Genomic DNA, 17320 nt, shown 5'->3' on the forward strand with positions numbered 1-17320 from the left:
AGACCGGGGTGGTGGTCCCTCTCTTCAAAAAGGGGGACCGGAGAGTGTGTTCCAACTACCGGGGGATCACACTCCTCAGCCTCCCGGGGAAAGTCTATTCCAGGGTGCTGGAGAGGAGAATTCGGCCGATAGTCGAACCTCGGATTCAGGAGGAACAATGCGGTTTTCGTCCTGGCCGTGGAACGCTGGACCAGCTCTACACCCTCCGCGGGGTGCTCGAGGGTGCATGGGAGTTTGCCCAACCAGTCCACATGTGTTTTGTGGACTTGGAGAAGGCTTTCGACCGTGTCCCACGTGGCATCCTGTGGGAGGTGCTCCGAGAGTATGGGGTCGGAGGCCCTCTCCTGAGGGCTGTACGGTCCCTGTATGACCGGAGCAGGAGCTTGGTTCGCATTGCCGGCAGTAAGTCAGACCTGTTCCCGGTGCGTGTTGGACTCCGGCAGGGCTTCCCTTTGTCACCGGTTCTGTTCATTATTTATATGGACAGAATTTCTAGGCGCAGCCAAGTGCCGGAGGGGGTACGGTTCGGGAGCCACTTGATTTCATCTCTGCTTTTTGCAGATGATGTGGTCTTGTTGGCTCCCTCGAGCCAGGACCTTCAGCATGCACTGGGGCGGTTTGCAGCCGAGTGTGAAGCAGCTGGGATGAGAATCAGCACCTCTAAGTCCGAGGCCATGGTTCTCGACCGGAAAAAGGTGGCTTGCACCCTCCAGGTCGGGGGAGAGTTCCTGCCTCAGGTGGAGGAGTTTAAGTATCTTGGGGTCTTGTTCACGAGTGAGGGGAGAACGGAGCGCGAGATCGACAGGCGGATCGGTGCGGCGGCCGCAGTAATGCGGTCATTGTATCGGTCCGTCGTGGTGAAGAAGGAGCTGAGCCGAAAGGCAAAGCTCTCGATTTACCGGTCGATCTACGTTCCCACCCTCACCTATGGTCATGAACTCTGGGTCATGACCGAAAGAACGGGATCCCGGATACAAGCGGCCGAAATGAGTTTCCTCCGCAGGGTGGCGGGGCGCTCCCTTAGAGATAGGGTGAGGAGCTCTGTCACCCGGGAGGAGCTCGGAGTAGAGCCGTTGCTCCTCCACATCGAGAGGAGCCAGCTGAGGTGGCTCGGGCACCTGTATAGGATGCCCCCTGGACGCCTCCCTCATGAGGTGTTCCGGGCATGTCTCATCGGGAGGAGGCCCCGCGGAAGACCCAGGACACGCTGGAGTGACCACGTCACTCGGCTGGCCTGGGAACGCCTTGGGGTCCCCCCGGAAGAGCTGGAGGAAGTGTCCGGGGAGAGGGAAGTCTGGGGATCCCTGCTCCGACTGCTGCCCCCGCGACCCGACTCCGGATCAAGCGGATGAAAATGGATGGATGTCAGTATTTCAATTCAAAAAGTGAAACTAACACAAAGAATGAAACATTTCATGTCGTTATTTATTCTATTTATTTTAATTGTACTAATTATGACTAACGTTAAATGAAGACTTATAATTCAGTATCCCCAAAAATCTAAATATTACAAAGGACCAATTAAAAAAACAACAAAAAAAAAACATTTTTAATAGGGTACAGAAATGTTGGCTTTACTTCTGGAAATGGACTTTGCCATGATATTATAATGTATTGAGATGCACCTGTATATAATTTGTTAATGGTGAGTGTCACCGCACTAAGCACACACCCCTAACAGGTAACAGGTACTTGATTTGAATTGTAAGCATTTGCCTACTACACTTAGTCACTCAGAAGGTTAAGTAAGAAAATGACAGTAATCTGTTACTTTTTAATTAGTTACCCCCAACACTGAAGTTCGAAAAGTTGCCACTACAGTTGCAGCTCGAAGTCGTGTTGGTATTAAAAAATATTGTGACGGTATTAAAAAAGGTATTAAAAGGTATTAAATTCAACTTAAGAATTTCTGTATAAACCCTGAATATAACCCCACCCGTACAGCCACCTTTTTTTTTTTTTTCTTTAAAGAAACCATACCACTTTTTTGTAGAATTTTTACCACATCTTTCTAGAAATGTTTAAATATTTTTGGAGAAAATGTACCATTTTTTTCCAGAAATTTCTCTACAGTGTTTCCAAAAATTCAAGCCATTGGCCCTAATTTGAATGTACATTGACTAAAAGAAGAACAATATTTGTGTATCCCTGGTGTTTGCTTCAACATTTTGTCCAATGGGGGTCTGTGGTTTAATTTGTGTCAATTTAGGGTCCTTGATGTAAAACAGTTTGAGAACCACTGTCCTACATTATTTTATGTAGAGTCTAACGAACGCTCTGTTTGGTTTTGAACTGGTTTTTCTGTGATAGTTTGACTTTGATGGAAAACTCAGGGGTTTTGTGAACGTAGTTTGAAGTTTTGGATTTGTGTTTGAGGTGTCAGTGGCGGAGGGATACGACCACAAGGAGGTGACTCTACAGTAGTTTGTGGACCCAGTTGTGATGGTTCTGCAGCTCGTTGCTTTAAAGAAAGTTTGAGTGTTTCTGTCTATGCAGGTTGTTTGTTGTCGGAGCTGCAGATTCAGTCTCAGTGTCTCGACGGAGCTTTGTCCGTTTCCTGACAATTTATAGAAGAAGAACAACAACGAGGAGATAATTTGACGTGTTGTTAATATAAAACGTGTTGTTGTGGCTCAGTAGAAACGGGCCGGTGGTCCAGACAGAGGACGGTTGTGATGAGCTGAAGCCTGAAGCCTGAAGCAGACAGAGCGTTAATACTTAATGTGCTTTGGAGAATTTCCTTCATGAATATTCAGTGTTGACTCCAGACAGAAGAGCTCAGGGGAGACAGACGATGTTCAGACTTATCTATCTATCTATCTATCTATCTATCTATCTATCTATCTATCTATCTATCTATCTATCTATCTATCTATCTATCTATCTATCTATCTATCTATCTATCTATCTATCTATCTATCTATCTATCTATCTATCTATCTATCTATCTATCTATCTATCTATCTATCCAGATGTGAATGAACGACTTCATCGTTTCATTGAGGCTGCATCTGGATGTAAATGAGCCGGTCGGCTGTAAATCTGCTCCGTCATGAGGGAAGTGTCACCACCACTGCTGCTGCTGCTGCAGAGCTGATTTCCTTCCTTTTCCACTCCCTCCATCTTCCCTGGGGGGAAACAAACTGCTGACTCAGAGCCCCCCCCCCACATATAGACTGTATATAACCCCACCCGTACAGCCGGTGACGGCGTTGACAGAAAGCTGCAGTGAGGCTCGTAAAAAACCCGACTCTGTGCTTTTACACTGAATCAGACTGAACTTTGGTATTCAACTGTAAAATGTTCACACATTTACATCAGTTTGTTTCATTAATTACCCCTCAATGATTACGTTTTTTTTTTTAGAAATATGTTTATTGATTTTCAAGAGAAAAATAAAATACGGAAAAAAGGGAGAGAGAAAAAAAACACTTAAAGGGACAACGAGGAGTTTCTATTTGGTTATAAAAAAGGATCATGTTAATGTGGATGAATCTACGTTACCACTTGTTAATGGTCCATTTTCTATAAATATATGGTTTTGTCTCTATGGTTATTTTGTTATTATTAGTGGTGGTGGAAATGCTGGGCGAGCCGACCAGCGTTTCTTTACTTTTGGTTTCGTGGCAAGTCATGGGAATAACGCCGCAGAATCTCCGTTTATGGTGGGAACTACGACGGTATGTGATCGTCTTCCAACCTCTGACTTTAATTCTTGATGAATGAAAACATGAGTCTGTCTTGCGCAGGTCAAAGAATTTCACGGTGCGGAGGCTCATAAATGTAGTGAGAAAACACTTTGCTTTTCCAAAACTCCTCGTTGTCCCTTTAACATACAGAACACAGCACATCTTAGATTACAACGATATTCCATGGTCAGTATAAAATGAGTGCTATAAACAAAAACATGTAAGAGCAGAAAAAATAAATTAAGTAGGTAGACGTACAGTACAGAATCATATACTCGTTTGCACTGTGAGGTTTTATACAATAGCCATTGTCTATGAGCTCACATTATTAAGGTAATTCAGTACAGGCTCCCATGTTTTATCAAACTTATCTCCTCTATCTTCATTAAATAATCTCAGTTTCTCCAGATAGAAAATGTTTGACAATTCTCCCAACCATAAATTACCTACTTTTATTAAAAATAAAAACAGTTCACAAAACAAACGTACTGTATATACTGCTCGCGTCAGTCCCGACAGGAATAGACACGACCCTCCGAGGGAAAAGTTGTGTATCCGGTCCTCACGGTACCGATAAAAAGCTGGTAGGTACTGACGTATTTTTTGCGTGTTGGCATCGACTTTGTACCGAAGTGTCGGTTCTCAACGACCGTGTTAAAGACGGAGAGAGATGAGGAAACTCTTCTCTGCTGAGTGTTTCCAGTTGTTGTTCAGCTGGAGGAGTTTCTGTTTCTCCACCATCTGTTTGTGAGATAATAAAGATGTTGAGGTGGATTCAGGTCTGCTGTTTTGCCTTCATCGTAAAACCCACACAGATGCGAGTTTCAGTGAATCAGCATAAGTATTTTATCGTTTTGGCGTTTCGTCCAGATGGAAATGGCGTTATCGGGGGTGAAAAGAAAACTGTATTTTTTGGAAATGGGTCCCAGAGTGTTTAAAGGTCCGGGGTGCATCTTTTAGACTGGACCTTTTAATTTAATTTATTATAAAACGTTTGCATATTGAGGCTGAATTCATTTGTTTCCAAAGGCCGTTGAATATTTGAATATTCAGATTCAGATGCAGTTTATTGTAGTTGACAATAACTGAACTCAACCCAGAGGTCGAGCTCATTACGTCTGATGTAAAAAATACTGAATATTCACATGTAGCCCAGAGACAGAGATCTGATGTGTGTGTGATGTGTGTGTTTGCTCTGAGCCCGTTGAGCCGTCGACCTTCTCAGATAATGAGCTTCTGTTCGTGGACCGTTCGTCTCAGGAGGCGCTGAGGCGTGAGCGACGTCTCACTTCGCCCCAAATGTCAAGAGGAGACTCTGAGATCCACAGCTGGAAAACTCTCATTCACATTTTAACAGCTGCTGCACAAGGAATACCACTGCCGCGTGTGAAGCAGTTTGTTCTATAAATAAAGATTAGTACAGTAAATCCTCCAATAGCAGCTCAGGCTTTTATTTGCCTCACCTGCAGAACTGACCCGTCTTCTATCAGAGACAGGCGTCTATATGGGACAGGCTTTTATTTAATCTAGAACAAAGATGAAACTCCTCTCCATAGAGAATAAATGGGAGAAGGTAAAAAAACGAACAAATCATTGGACTTTTCGTACTGCCTACTGCTGTCTACAGCTCCGGCATACTTTCACCTAGAGACTTCATTTAAACTTTAAACAGTAGACACAAGTCTTGTGTATTAGTGTCTGAATCCACGTTTTGATAGGTATTATAGTTTTTGATCAATCCCTGATCAATGACAATTATAATGGGTGTGTATTGCACGGAATGTTCGTGTCAGAGTGCGTGACATCATCGGTTAGAGTGGGAGAGAGGCAGCCCAAAAAAGTTCCAGATTTTTCTCTTTCCACACTCCTCCTGGCCACAATTTACACTCTACACATGATTTTTTCCAAATTTGTAAGACAAACTTGTTCTGTCTCTCACCATGTGCTCAAAATATCAGAGAGACTTACAGAATTTGAATTGTCAGCCTCTGAGTGCGGCCACGTCTGTCTCTGCTCCTCATTGACTCCAATACAAAGATTTTCTGAGAGAAGCAGAACGGACCCCTGTTTTAAACTCGCACGTTTCTCCAAAATATTTACTGTAGAAACACCAAAATCACACCAGATCGTTCAGGAAGTCCTTACAACGATGATGGTCTGTGTTTTTTTCTGATAGGAGTTAGCGTTTTATTAGAATAAGCCCAAATGTGAGACCAGTGCAGAGGCAGAAAATCTTTCTTTTTCTCCACGTTTCTGTCTGCCTCAGCCTGGGGGGCCCCTATCGTCATTGGCAACCACCTCAAGTTGCCGTGGTAACCTCTGAGCCTCAGGCCAGAGCTCGTTAACTTTATAAACAATCCACCTGGAGCTCGTTAACATGTTTATAAACACACACACAGATACAGGTAACCTAATGTGGTTACAGCTCCTCAGTATCAGAGATCAGCTCTGTCTTGACCTGAAGATCGTGGGTTTGATTCCCGGCAACCCCGGCCGTAGCTCCCGTGGCCCTATCAAAATTTCCCAGAGAAAATTTTCTAGTTGTTATTATTATTATTATTATTGTGTAAACTGGGATGAAATCGTTGTGTCCGTGACTGAAGAACGATTGTGAACTCAGACACATGGAGACAGAATCTGAGTCTAATGCAGATTATGAAGGAGTGAATGTGCAGCACACTGTCATGACAGATGTACTGTGTGTGTGTGTGTGTGTGTGTGTGTGTGTGTGTGTGTGTTGTGTAACTGACCCTGGATGTGAATCAGTAGAAACTCAGTGACCGTAGCTCAGAGAGGTGAGTTCAGGGCGTCAGATCTTTTTCTGCTTCAGCACGAATCAGTTTTTATAGAAGAGGAGGTGGAAGAAGAGGAGAAAAACATCTCAACATCTCCTCCTCTTCTTCCTCTTCTTCTTTCTTTTTTATTCACTTCTCTTTTCATTATGATTTTTCACGGTTCACATGTTCATTAACGTAACAATTCACCGTTCTCACTTGTTGAATTACAGCTGAATCACACAGAAAACAACATAGTGAATGATTGGTCCTCCCATAACAATATAAAAGATTAAATCTATAAAACACAAAATAAAGAACTAAACTGGCTGCGCCTTTATGACACTAAAAAACACAGATACAAACGGGTGAAAGTGAAAAATAAAAAAGGGGGGAAAGGGACATAAAACGTAGCAGCGTTAGATCAACAATGGTCGACTCGTACCATTGTTGTCGTCTTGTCGTAAAAGTAAATTCTGTCCATCTTAAAAATGTCATAAATGATAAACGTCAGTCCACTTGTCCTCCGTAGCTCTTCATCCTAACGGCTTCTCTACAAGAAGCACTGAAATCTGAATCTGGATTAAACGTCATGAGAGGAGAGACGTTCTGATGGCTGAACTCATTAGTGTAACAATCTGAATGTCTCTCTGGATTTCTTCTTTTTCTTCCTATTCCATCTTCTTTCCTCCTCTTTTTTTCTTGTTCTTGTTCTTCCAATTTTTTTCTCCTCCTCCTCCTTCACTTTCTTCTTCTTTTTCTTCTCCTCTTTCTCATTTTCTTCCTCTTTTTTTCTCCTCCTTCCTCTTCATCATTTGCATTATTGTTAAAGACGAGCTATCTATCTTATTCATATGTAAATCTGCACTGTAGCACCTGAACAACATGAACTGTATCTGATAAAAAATGTGAATAAAGTGTTTTTCTAAAGTCTCTTCTCCTCCTCCTCCTCCTCCTCCTCAGGTGGTGACGGCCATCGTGGAGTCGGGGAAGACGCTGTCGTCGGAGCAGAAGAAGACGGAGCGCTGCCCGCTGCTCTACGAGTGGCACAAGAAGCAGTACATCGGAGCAGCACACGGCCTGGCCGGCATCTACTGCCTCCTGATGCAGGTGAGGTCACATGACCACATGACCACCGACCAATAGGAGCCCAGGACAGACCGGGAGACACGAATATATTAAAGGGATACTCATGATCTCCTCCCCCTCATGTGGACTAAGGGCTGGGAGAAGTTTCAGAGTCCTCCGTGGCTTCTCTGAGTTACAGGGGGTCTCGGCGTAGCAGTGCATGTCCATATAACGGTTGCAAATGGATACCAACTGTCTTCGTAACAAAAAGACACACCAAAAAACATCCAAATACCTCCATACACTGCAAAAACTCAAAATCTTACCAAGAATATTTGTCTTATTTCTAGTCAAAACAGATCTCATTATACTTAAAATAAGACTCATCACATAAAAAAGTAGCTTGTTTTTAGACACTTTTAACTTCTTTCAAGCATATTTTCACTTGAAATAAGTGAAGTAAGTGTTTCTTTCTTATTACAAGCCCAAAAACTTGCTTTCACTGGCAGATTTTTCTACTTATTTCTAGTGAAAATTTGTCTGAAACAAGTGCAAAAGATCTAAAAACAAGTTATTTTTTAGGTGATACGTCTTATTTTAAGTGGAAAGAGATTAGTTTTGACAAGAAATAAGACAAATATTCTTGGAAAGATTTTGAGTTTTTGCAGTGTAGTGCTTGTCTGTAATGTCCCTCTTGTATTGAAGCCCCGACATGGGAAATTGTTCCGAAAAAAATTAAATAAGTCTATGTTTCAAGCTTGTTTGTAGCGGAAGCTCCGAGTGTCTCAGTTCACTGCTCTTCCTGGTCCGTCCAAATCTCGCGCGATTTACAAACAAGCTTAAAATATAGACTAATTAAATTTTTTTCTGAACAATTTCTCATGTTCAACTCAACTCAGAGAAGCCACGGAGGACTCTGAAACTTCTCCCAGCCCTTAGTCCACATGAGGGGGAGGAGATAATGAGTGACATTTTAATTTTGGGTGAACTATTGCTTTAATATTATAAAACTCATTTATAATAACGATGATCAATCAGCTGATCAGGATAAAAAGAGACATTTTAATCACAATGACTCGTAACTTTTGTCCCCAGACGTCGCCTGTAGAAGATTATTGATCCGGTTTTCAGTCGATCACAGAATCAAATCAAAGTCTGATGTCGTTTAATTTATTAATGAACCTGCTGATGTTCATTGATCCAGATGATTGACAGTTAAACCTTCAGCTCCTGTTTGACTAAACTAGGGTTTCTCAACGGGGGCGGTACCGCCCCCCAGGGGGCGTTCTGAACTTTGTGGGGGGCGCTGGGAGCGTGAGGGCTGAGAGGGGGGCGCTCAGGCAAAAATGGGGGGCGCCACAACTTGGCTCCTACAAAGTTCATTTGAGCTCTACTTTTTCAACTTTAATGGTTTCCCAACCTTTTAAGTGCAAATAACCGACATAAATAATCTACTTTTCAACTGATTTAACACGCAAATATAACACTCATAATGCGGGAAATTCACGCACACGTTTCAAACCAATCATAGTGCGCACTACAGGAGCGCTGCATCAGACGGTCTGATTTAAATGACACACACACACGTGTTTGTATAGTTTACCCATACTGAATGAAGTTAGATTGATTTTTTCTACCAAGTACAGGCTACATTAGTGTAGGCTACAGGCTGAAGAAAGAGGAGCAGCTGACTGCTCGTCCCTGCGAGGAGCAGGTGACCGGAGCCGTCTTTTTTTTTTTTTTTTTTGCTGCGCCGTCTTTATAGGTGAAGCACACGCACATGTCCGGCCGACTTTACCCGACAGGGTTTTCCTGCCGATCTAAGGTGATTTTTGGCAGCCACCTTAATAGTTACAGGGTGCATGTTGGGTCTTTATAGCGTCTTGCACAAACACCCCGTTTGAAGAGGGAAGCCCGTAAATTACCAGTGGCGTCATGTCAATAGAAACCGAGGGGGCAGGTGCCCCCTCAGATTTGAGGGATGATTTATTTATTTATTTTTTTTTACTTACTTTACCTTACTTATTATTTTACCATCTAGCTATGATCAGTGGTCATATTGAATGAAATGTATTACAAATAATGTCATAGTCCATCTCAAAAATACATCATTGCCTTTTTCCAAAAATTACAACCCCCCTCCTTTCTGATGGATGTGGTCTCTTCCGCCCTGACGTGCACACACGCGCACCTTGCCTGCATCAGTCCGTACTTGGGGTAAAAAAAAAAGAAAAAGTCTGTGCTATGGGAGGGGAGCTACCTTCAATGGAAATGTGAGAGCAGTGTTTAATCAAAGAGGAACTATGGAAGTCCCCTGCTTTTCCGCTGTTTTGCTATAGCAGTCCCTGGCCATGTGCATTTGTTTACAATGAAGCCACGAAAAATCAATATATGGAAGTGAAATAAGTTTTTAATACATCCACCTTATTGTTCCACATTGTTAGCCAAGATAATGATTCTGAAATTCAGTTTACCAACTTTTTGGCCCCCAGTTAGTGCCCAAAATAAGTGATTTGAGGGGATCCTCAAAAAAATTTTGCGCGCACAATTGGACATTCTAGCACCAAATCAACAATCTTTTTTTTTTTTTTTTTTTTTTTAACCGCAACATAGGGTTCACGTCATGATATTGTTTGTATTTTGAGCATTAAAACTTCCATAGTCCATAGTTTTCTTTGTTTGATATGTCAAGAGACTTTTGGTTAAGTAACCATGGAGAGCTCCTTCATCATTACCATCATTATGGGCCGTTTTTGTTCTAGAGACCCGTAAAAAATAAATAATTTAGGTCAAATGCTGGAAATTTGAAGTCCGCTTTTTGAAAATGTTCAAATCCCTTGTGAAAACACACCTTCGTCATGAGGACAAACTGTTTTGGTGCTTGAAATATGTTTACCAGAGTCTTAGCTTCATGAAAGCAGTGAAATATGAATTAAGTAACAGATAAGTGTAGAAAACAAGTTTAAAGCGAAATTTTGTAATTAGTAATTTTTTTTTTGGGGGGGGGGGGGGGGGGGGGGCGGTCAGAGGATCATGGTATGGTCAGGGGGGCGTTGGTACAAAAAAGGTTGAGAACCACTGGACTAAACTGACATTAAAGGGATAGTTCAACATTTTGGCAAATTGGCCCATCGCCATAACCCCTATAGTCATAGCAGTAGGTTCGTTACCTTTAATTGTCGGTGCAAGCTGTTTTTAGAACGGTGGAGCAGAGCCGTGAGCTGCTCAGAGCTACGCTACGGAGGCTCATTATGGGATTTCTATGGTTTCCCTCATCAAACTCATTAAATACACAATCCAACAACTCCACAACGCTCTGGTGGACAAGTTGTGAGCTGCACATTCACCACGCTATGAGATAATAACACAACGTTACCACACAGAGTTGTTTTAGAGGTAAATTCATGTAAAACCACTGATGCACGTTGCCTTCAGGGACAGTTTTTCATCAACAGTCTCTGCATTTCCCTCTAAAACAACTCTGTGTGGTAACGTTGTGTTATTATCTCATAGCGTGGTGAATGTGCAGGTCACAACTTGTCCACCAGAGCGTTGTGGAGTTGTTGGATTGTGTATTTGTTGTGTAGTTTGATGAGGGAAACCAAGAAATCTAAAAATAGCTTGCACAGACAATTAAAGGTAACAAACCTACTGCTATGACTGGGCCAATTTGCCAAAATGTTGAACAATCCCTTCAATGTTTCTATACTGAGCAGAGAATATCAATATCCTGAGTGTCTGTATTGATTATTAATTGATTATCTCCTGTTCAGCTCTGATCTGCCTCAGTGTGTTGAAGCTAAACTGATCTCTGTCTTCATCTCCTTCTCCTCAGCCCGGGGCGAAGCTGCAGTCTGAGATTTTGTCCGAGCTGCTTCGTCCCAGCGTCGACTACGTTCGCCACAAGAGGTTTCGCTCGGGGAACTTCCCGTCGTCGATTAGCAACGAGAGCGACCGGCTCGTGCACTGGTGCCACGGAGCGCCGGGCGTCATCCACATGCTCATCATGGCCCACAAGGTGAGACAGAGAGAACAGCGCCGCCCGGTGGTGGAGCTGAGAACTGCAGCCACAGAAACGTGTTCAAACCTTCAGGTGTAGAAACAGTTCATGTGTTTTTAATTAGAGCTGGTGAACGGAGCTCCCCCACTGAGTCACACACACACACACACACACACACACACACACACACACACACACACACACACACACACACACACACACACACTGATGTCTTCTTCCCTGGCGGTTAGTGAGTCTGTTGGCTCGTGTGCAGCCGGAGAACAAAACACAATGAGCGACACGACGCCTCGTCTCCGTCTCACTACCACACAACGACTAACATGAACAATCACTCAGAGGAAAGCAGGATCAGAATTATTATTTTATTTTATTTATTATTCATAATAAATTTATAATAATAATAATAATATAGCAGTAAAGGTCAGTTTACAGCCCCAGGAAAGTGACGTGGTGTCGGTGCAGACACAAAAGTTCCCAAAAATAGTTAAAGGTAGTGATAAAATAGAATAGATTAAAATATTCTAGTGCAAAAAATACTTAATTTAATAATTTATATAAAAAGAATAAAGATAAAGATAGATAAATACGGAATACAGAAAAAAATATAGTTTTTCATTAACTGCACTGTAACATTATTCTGTTATTTTTTTAAATGTTTTTTACATGTTTTAGTTGTTCTGTCTCCCTTTCTGTTTTACTACTTTTTATACCTGTTTTAATTCTTTCTCTTGTCTGTTTTTAAATAATGTTTGCTTTTTATGTTCTCATTTTGCTAATATTGTAAAGCACCTTGAGTTGTCTTATTGCGGGAAATGTGCTATAGAAATAAACTCGCTTTTCCTTGCAAACCACGAGTATTTCTCAATGTCGCGTCACAGAGCAGAGAGAAGAGAAGGGACAGTTTGACTAATTGTCTCTAGAAATGTTAAGAGGACGAGGCCTCAGCAGCGCAGCATCCTCCCTGTTGCTAGGCAACACGATCAATACGCCAGCTACATGATTAATCGTGTCGCATCATTTAGTCATTTATATTTCCCTCCAACATTTATCACACAGAAGAGTTAAACAGTAAAACCTTGGAGAGAAATAAACAGAAGCCAATTAAACAACGTATTCAGCTTTTAGTTTAGAGAAAATTAATCTTTAAAGTTTTAATTAGTTTATTTTTAAACTGGACGATGACGTCATGATGTGACAGGAAGAGGAAGTGAGGTCGTTGTTGATTAAATAGATACAGTAGATAAATGTGCAATTAACCAATCAATAATTAAATCAATGAAACAACAATCAGCTGATGTTTTTCTCTCTCACATCGGTCGGCTGATCTTTGTTTTCCAGGAAGCCTCCAACCGCTCGTTTCTAATGAACTTTAAAAGTCGTTTCACAATCAGTGCTCTGTTCTGTTGCTGTGGTGTTAAAGGACGATTGACAATAACAATCTGTGTAATTTTACAGTCCAAGTCTTTAAAGGCCGTTTCCTCAGAAAGAGTTTTTCAGACTCAGACTCTGAGCTAGAAATCTCCACTTCAGCAGCACTTACAGACACCAAACCTTCCACTTTGATCCCTTTCTATATTCTGAAGGTTTTTACAGAGGGGATTGTTGATATATCATTCACAGCCTCATTTATACAACATTTTAGTCCTAAAAACAGGGCGAAATTTGATTTATTTTAGGGCTGGTGACAGTATTTTCTAATTTACAGAGTGATGAAAAGAGATATCCAAAATCCTCCTCTGTAAAAACTTCTGACTCTAATATGTCAACTAAATAAAACAAGAATTTTGAAAGTAGCTTTATCCGTTGTTCAGATTTCTGTTCTGGAAAAGTATGCAAATTAGCGCATATTTAATTATAGATTGCCTCATTTACATATTTAAACATACAATTTGACAAAACTTGTAATACAAAAAATATTCATCTTAATGTGAGTGATAAACTTGGGAAGTTTCATGGTGATATCTGTTAGTTTAGTTTTTTACCCTATTCACCTCCTCATCTCTCTGTGTCTCAGGTGTTTAAGGAGGAGAAGTACCTGAAGGAGGCGTCCGACTGTGCCGAGGTGATCTGGCAGCGCGGCCTCCTCAGGAAAGGCTACGGCATCTGTCACGGCACGGCGGGAAACGGCTACGCCTTCCTCAGCCTGTACAAGGTCACGCAGGACAGGAAGTACCTGTACCGCGCCTGCAAGGTGAGACCGAGGCTCCGCCCACTTTGACCCGTCAACATCCGATTCATCCAGACAAACAACAAAACAGAAGTTCATGAGTCAAATTTCATCTGAAACAAGAACAAAAAGTGTTAATTTATGATTTCTATTATTTTTAACAATATCTCTATCGGTAATTTAAAGGGATAGTTCAACATTTTTGGCAAATTGGCCCATTGCCATAATCCAACGATAAATTCATGCAAAACCGATGAAGCGCGTTGCCTTCAGGGACAGTTTTTCATCAAGCAGTCTCTGGATTTCCCTCTAAAACAACTCTGTCTGGTAACGTTGTGTTATTATCTCATAGCGTGGTGAATGTGCAGCTCACAACTTGTCCACCAGAGCGTTGTGGAGTTGTTGGATTGTGTATTTGATGAGTTTGATGAGGGAAACCAAGAAATCCCATAATGAGCCTCCGTAGCGTAGCTCTGAGCAGCTCACGGCTCTGCTCCACCGTTCTAAAAACAGCTTGCACCGACAATTAAAGGTAACGAACCTACTGCTGTGACTATAGGGATTATGGCAATGGGCCAGTTTGCCAAAATGTTGAACTATCCCTTTAATATTCGTTGTCATCTTCTTTTCTTTTTGCTTTTCGATTAATCTATGTTTTTCATTTTCCTTTTTCTTTTTTTTGCTGCATATTTATTGCTGCCACATCTCAGTTCATCTCAGAGATGAAGAATTTAAGAACACAGTTAAGATCTTCATGTCTCCATGGAGACGCTGTGATTTTACATCTGAGATTAATAAAATGTTTCCTTTGAAACTGGATTCTCCACCCGGACTAGAAGTTTAATTATATTATTATTATTAACTGTTAGATATTTAAATATAAATCCTCCTCCTCAAAGTCTCATCAGTGGAACAGGTGAGTGTCACGTCGTCATAGCAACAGAGGCTGAAGCAATCAAAGTGAATCCACCACAGCTACTCCTACTTCTTCTTCTTCATCTTCTTTTCTAAAGGCATTAGAAAACCTGTCGTTCACCGGTCAGTGACGATGGAGTGATGATGATTATGATGATGTAGTAATTATGGGATGTGTGATTCTCTTTCTCTCCAGTTTGCTGAGTGGTGTCTGGACTACGGCAAACACGGCTGTCGCATCCCGGACCGACCCTACTCTCTGTTCGAAGGTCTGTGATTCACCCTCATGTTAATATTATTATTATAGCATTGTATTACTTTATATATTTTAAAGTGATACCAACATTACGCCAACATTTTTTTCCGTGTCTTGTCTCACTCCCGAGTCCATGACCAGCAGATAGACACCATCCTTTCGACTGTGCGTGCAGTAACAAGGGAGATAGAGCCGTATCGCCCGTAATTAGCTTAGCTCAAACACTGGAAGTGTATGGGTAGTGTTAGCCTGCCTCCACCTAAAGTCGCTAATTAGCTTAGCTCAAACACTGGAAGTGTATGGGTAGTGTTAGCCTGCCTCCACCTAAAGTCATCAGAGAAACTCTTCAGCAACTCTAAAGGGAAACCGGCGGGCCGATCTTCGTCTCAGAGCTACAAAACTCTCCGGTAAGGCATCTTGAGCGGTCAAATGCCGCTAACGGGACGAGATCGGTCAAAACGGAGGGTTCAAGCAAAGACGCTTTATTTTGGTTCAAGCTAGCTACATCGAGGGTAGGTTAGCTTCCTATTTCAAAGTAAAAGCACAAATTCTATCCTCATGGTTTTCTGTATGTAAAGGGCAACGGGTGTTTTATTTTGTGAAAGTAACCGGAAGTGCGTTGGTCACAGCTAGCTTGAGTAGCGCCAAATTCGTCCGAACAAAATAGTAAACAGCTGGTATTTAGACAAATTAACGACACACTGCTGATCTAAACGGCTACTTTCTCACCTAAACATGTTTGAAATGTGGATAAAGTGATATATTTACAGAGTTTAGAGCTACAATGAAATCAGCTTCTGACTGCTGGTTTCGGCTCAGGTAGGAGGCAGGCTAACACTACCCATACACTTCCAGTGTTTGAGCTAAGCTAATTAGCGACTTTAGGTGGAGGCAGGCTAACACTACCTATACACTTCCAGCGTTTGAGCTAAGCTAATTAGCGACTTTAGGTGGAGGCAGGCTAACACTACCCATACACTTCCAGTGTTTGAGCTAAGCTAATTAGCGACTTTAGGTGGAGGCAGGCTAACACTACCCATACACTTCCAGTGTTTGAGCTAAGCTAATTAGCGACTTTAGGTGGAGGCAGGCTAACACTACCCATACACTTCCAGTGTTTGAGCTAAGCTAATTAGCGACTTTAGGTGGAGGCAGGCTAACACTACCCATACACTTCCAGTGTTTGAGCTAAGCTAATTAGCGACTTTAGGTGGAGGCAGGCTAACACTACCCATACACTACCAGTGTTTGAGCTAAGCTAATTACGGGCGATACGGCTCTATCTCCCTTGTTACTGCACGCACAGTGGAAAGGATGGTGTCTATCTGCTGGTCATGGACTCGGGAGTGAGGCAAGACACGAAAAAAAAATGTTGGCGCATCCCTTTAACATTATTATTATTATTCTATCATTAAATGACAGTAACCGACGGTAACAGACCACTCCCCCCTCCTCCTCCTCAGGTATGGCCGGCGCCATCCACTACCTCTCAGAGATGGCCGCTCCTGAAGCTTCCTGTTTCCCCGCCTTCGAACTTTGACCTGCGACCGACGGAGGATGATGAAGCGGGGAGGGAGGGAGGGGTGTGTGTCTGTGTGTGTGTGTGTGTGTGTGTGTCTGTGTGTGTGAGGGGGCGGAGCCAAACAAACTGACCTGAGATCTGACTCAAACGGGACGAGTGTGTGTTTGTGACGCAGCGAAGAGACAAAGGGACAGAACCGCAGCGATGGAACGCCGTCGTACTTCCTGTTTGGCCCGCCAGAAAGTGTGTGTGTGTCTGTGTGTGTATGTGCTTGATTGTGTGTATGTGTATGTATGTATGTGTGTGTGTGTGTGTGTGTGTTATTTCCAGTCGGCATTGATGCAGAGGAACACACCCTGATCCCTCAGCCTTTAATATTGTAGCACCCGGGCCAAGAAAGAGGGTGTGTGTGTGTGTGTGTGTCTGTGTGTATATGTGTGTGTTTGTGTGTACGTGTGTGTGTGTGTGTGTGTGTGTGTATATGTGTGTGTGTCTGTGTGTGTGTGTCTGTGTGTTTCTATGCCTCTGCATGCTCACTGTAAAAGGCTCTCGGTGCCTCGTATCCTGTCGTTGTCGTGGTTTCTCCTCCCGTGTCGTCGTGTTGTTTCTGTCTCCAGGTGTTTGTCACGTCGCAGGGAAAAGATGTGCGACAGATGTTCTTAAAGGGATAGTTCAACATTTTGACAAACCGGCCCATTGCCATAATCCCTGTAGTCATAGCAGTAGGTTCGTTACCTTTAATTGTCGGTGCAAGCTATTTTTAGAACGGCGGAGCAGAGCCGTGAGCTGCTCAGAGCTACACTACGGAGGCTCATTATGGGATTTCTTGGTTTCCCTCATCAAACTCATCAAATACACAATCCAACAACTCCACAACGCTCTGGTGGACAAGTTGTGACCTGCACATT

General features: G+C 42.5%; 1 protein-coding gene across 1 annotated transcript in view; it reads left to right on the forward strand.

The window, feature by feature from the left end:
- lancl2 (LanC lantibiotic synthetase component C-like 2 (bacterial)) overlaps window positions 1-17088 on the forward strand; it is a 37727-nt gene extending 20639 nt beyond the window's left edge. The window contains exons 5-9 of the mRNA XM_083995849.1: window positions 7427-7573; window positions 11367-11549; window positions 13567-13743; window positions 14831-14903; window positions 16354-17088. Of these exons, the coding sequence (XP_083851975.1) occupies window positions 7427-7573; window positions 11367-11549; window positions 13567-13743; window positions 14831-14903; window positions 16354-16430 (657 nt within the window). The 3' untranslated portion in view covers window positions 16431-17088. The remainder of the gene's footprint in view (window positions 1-7426; window positions 7574-11366; window positions 11550-13566; window positions 13744-14830; window positions 14904-16353) is intronic.
- Window positions 17089-17320: the final 232 nt, after the last annotated feature.

The sequence above is a fragment of the Trachurus trachurus genome (assembly GCF_905171665.1).
Source record: "Trachurus trachurus genome assembly, chromosome: 20".
NCBI classification, from domain to species: domain Eukaryota; kingdom Metazoa; phylum Chordata; class Actinopteri; order Carangiformes; family Carangidae; genus Trachurus; species Trachurus trachurus.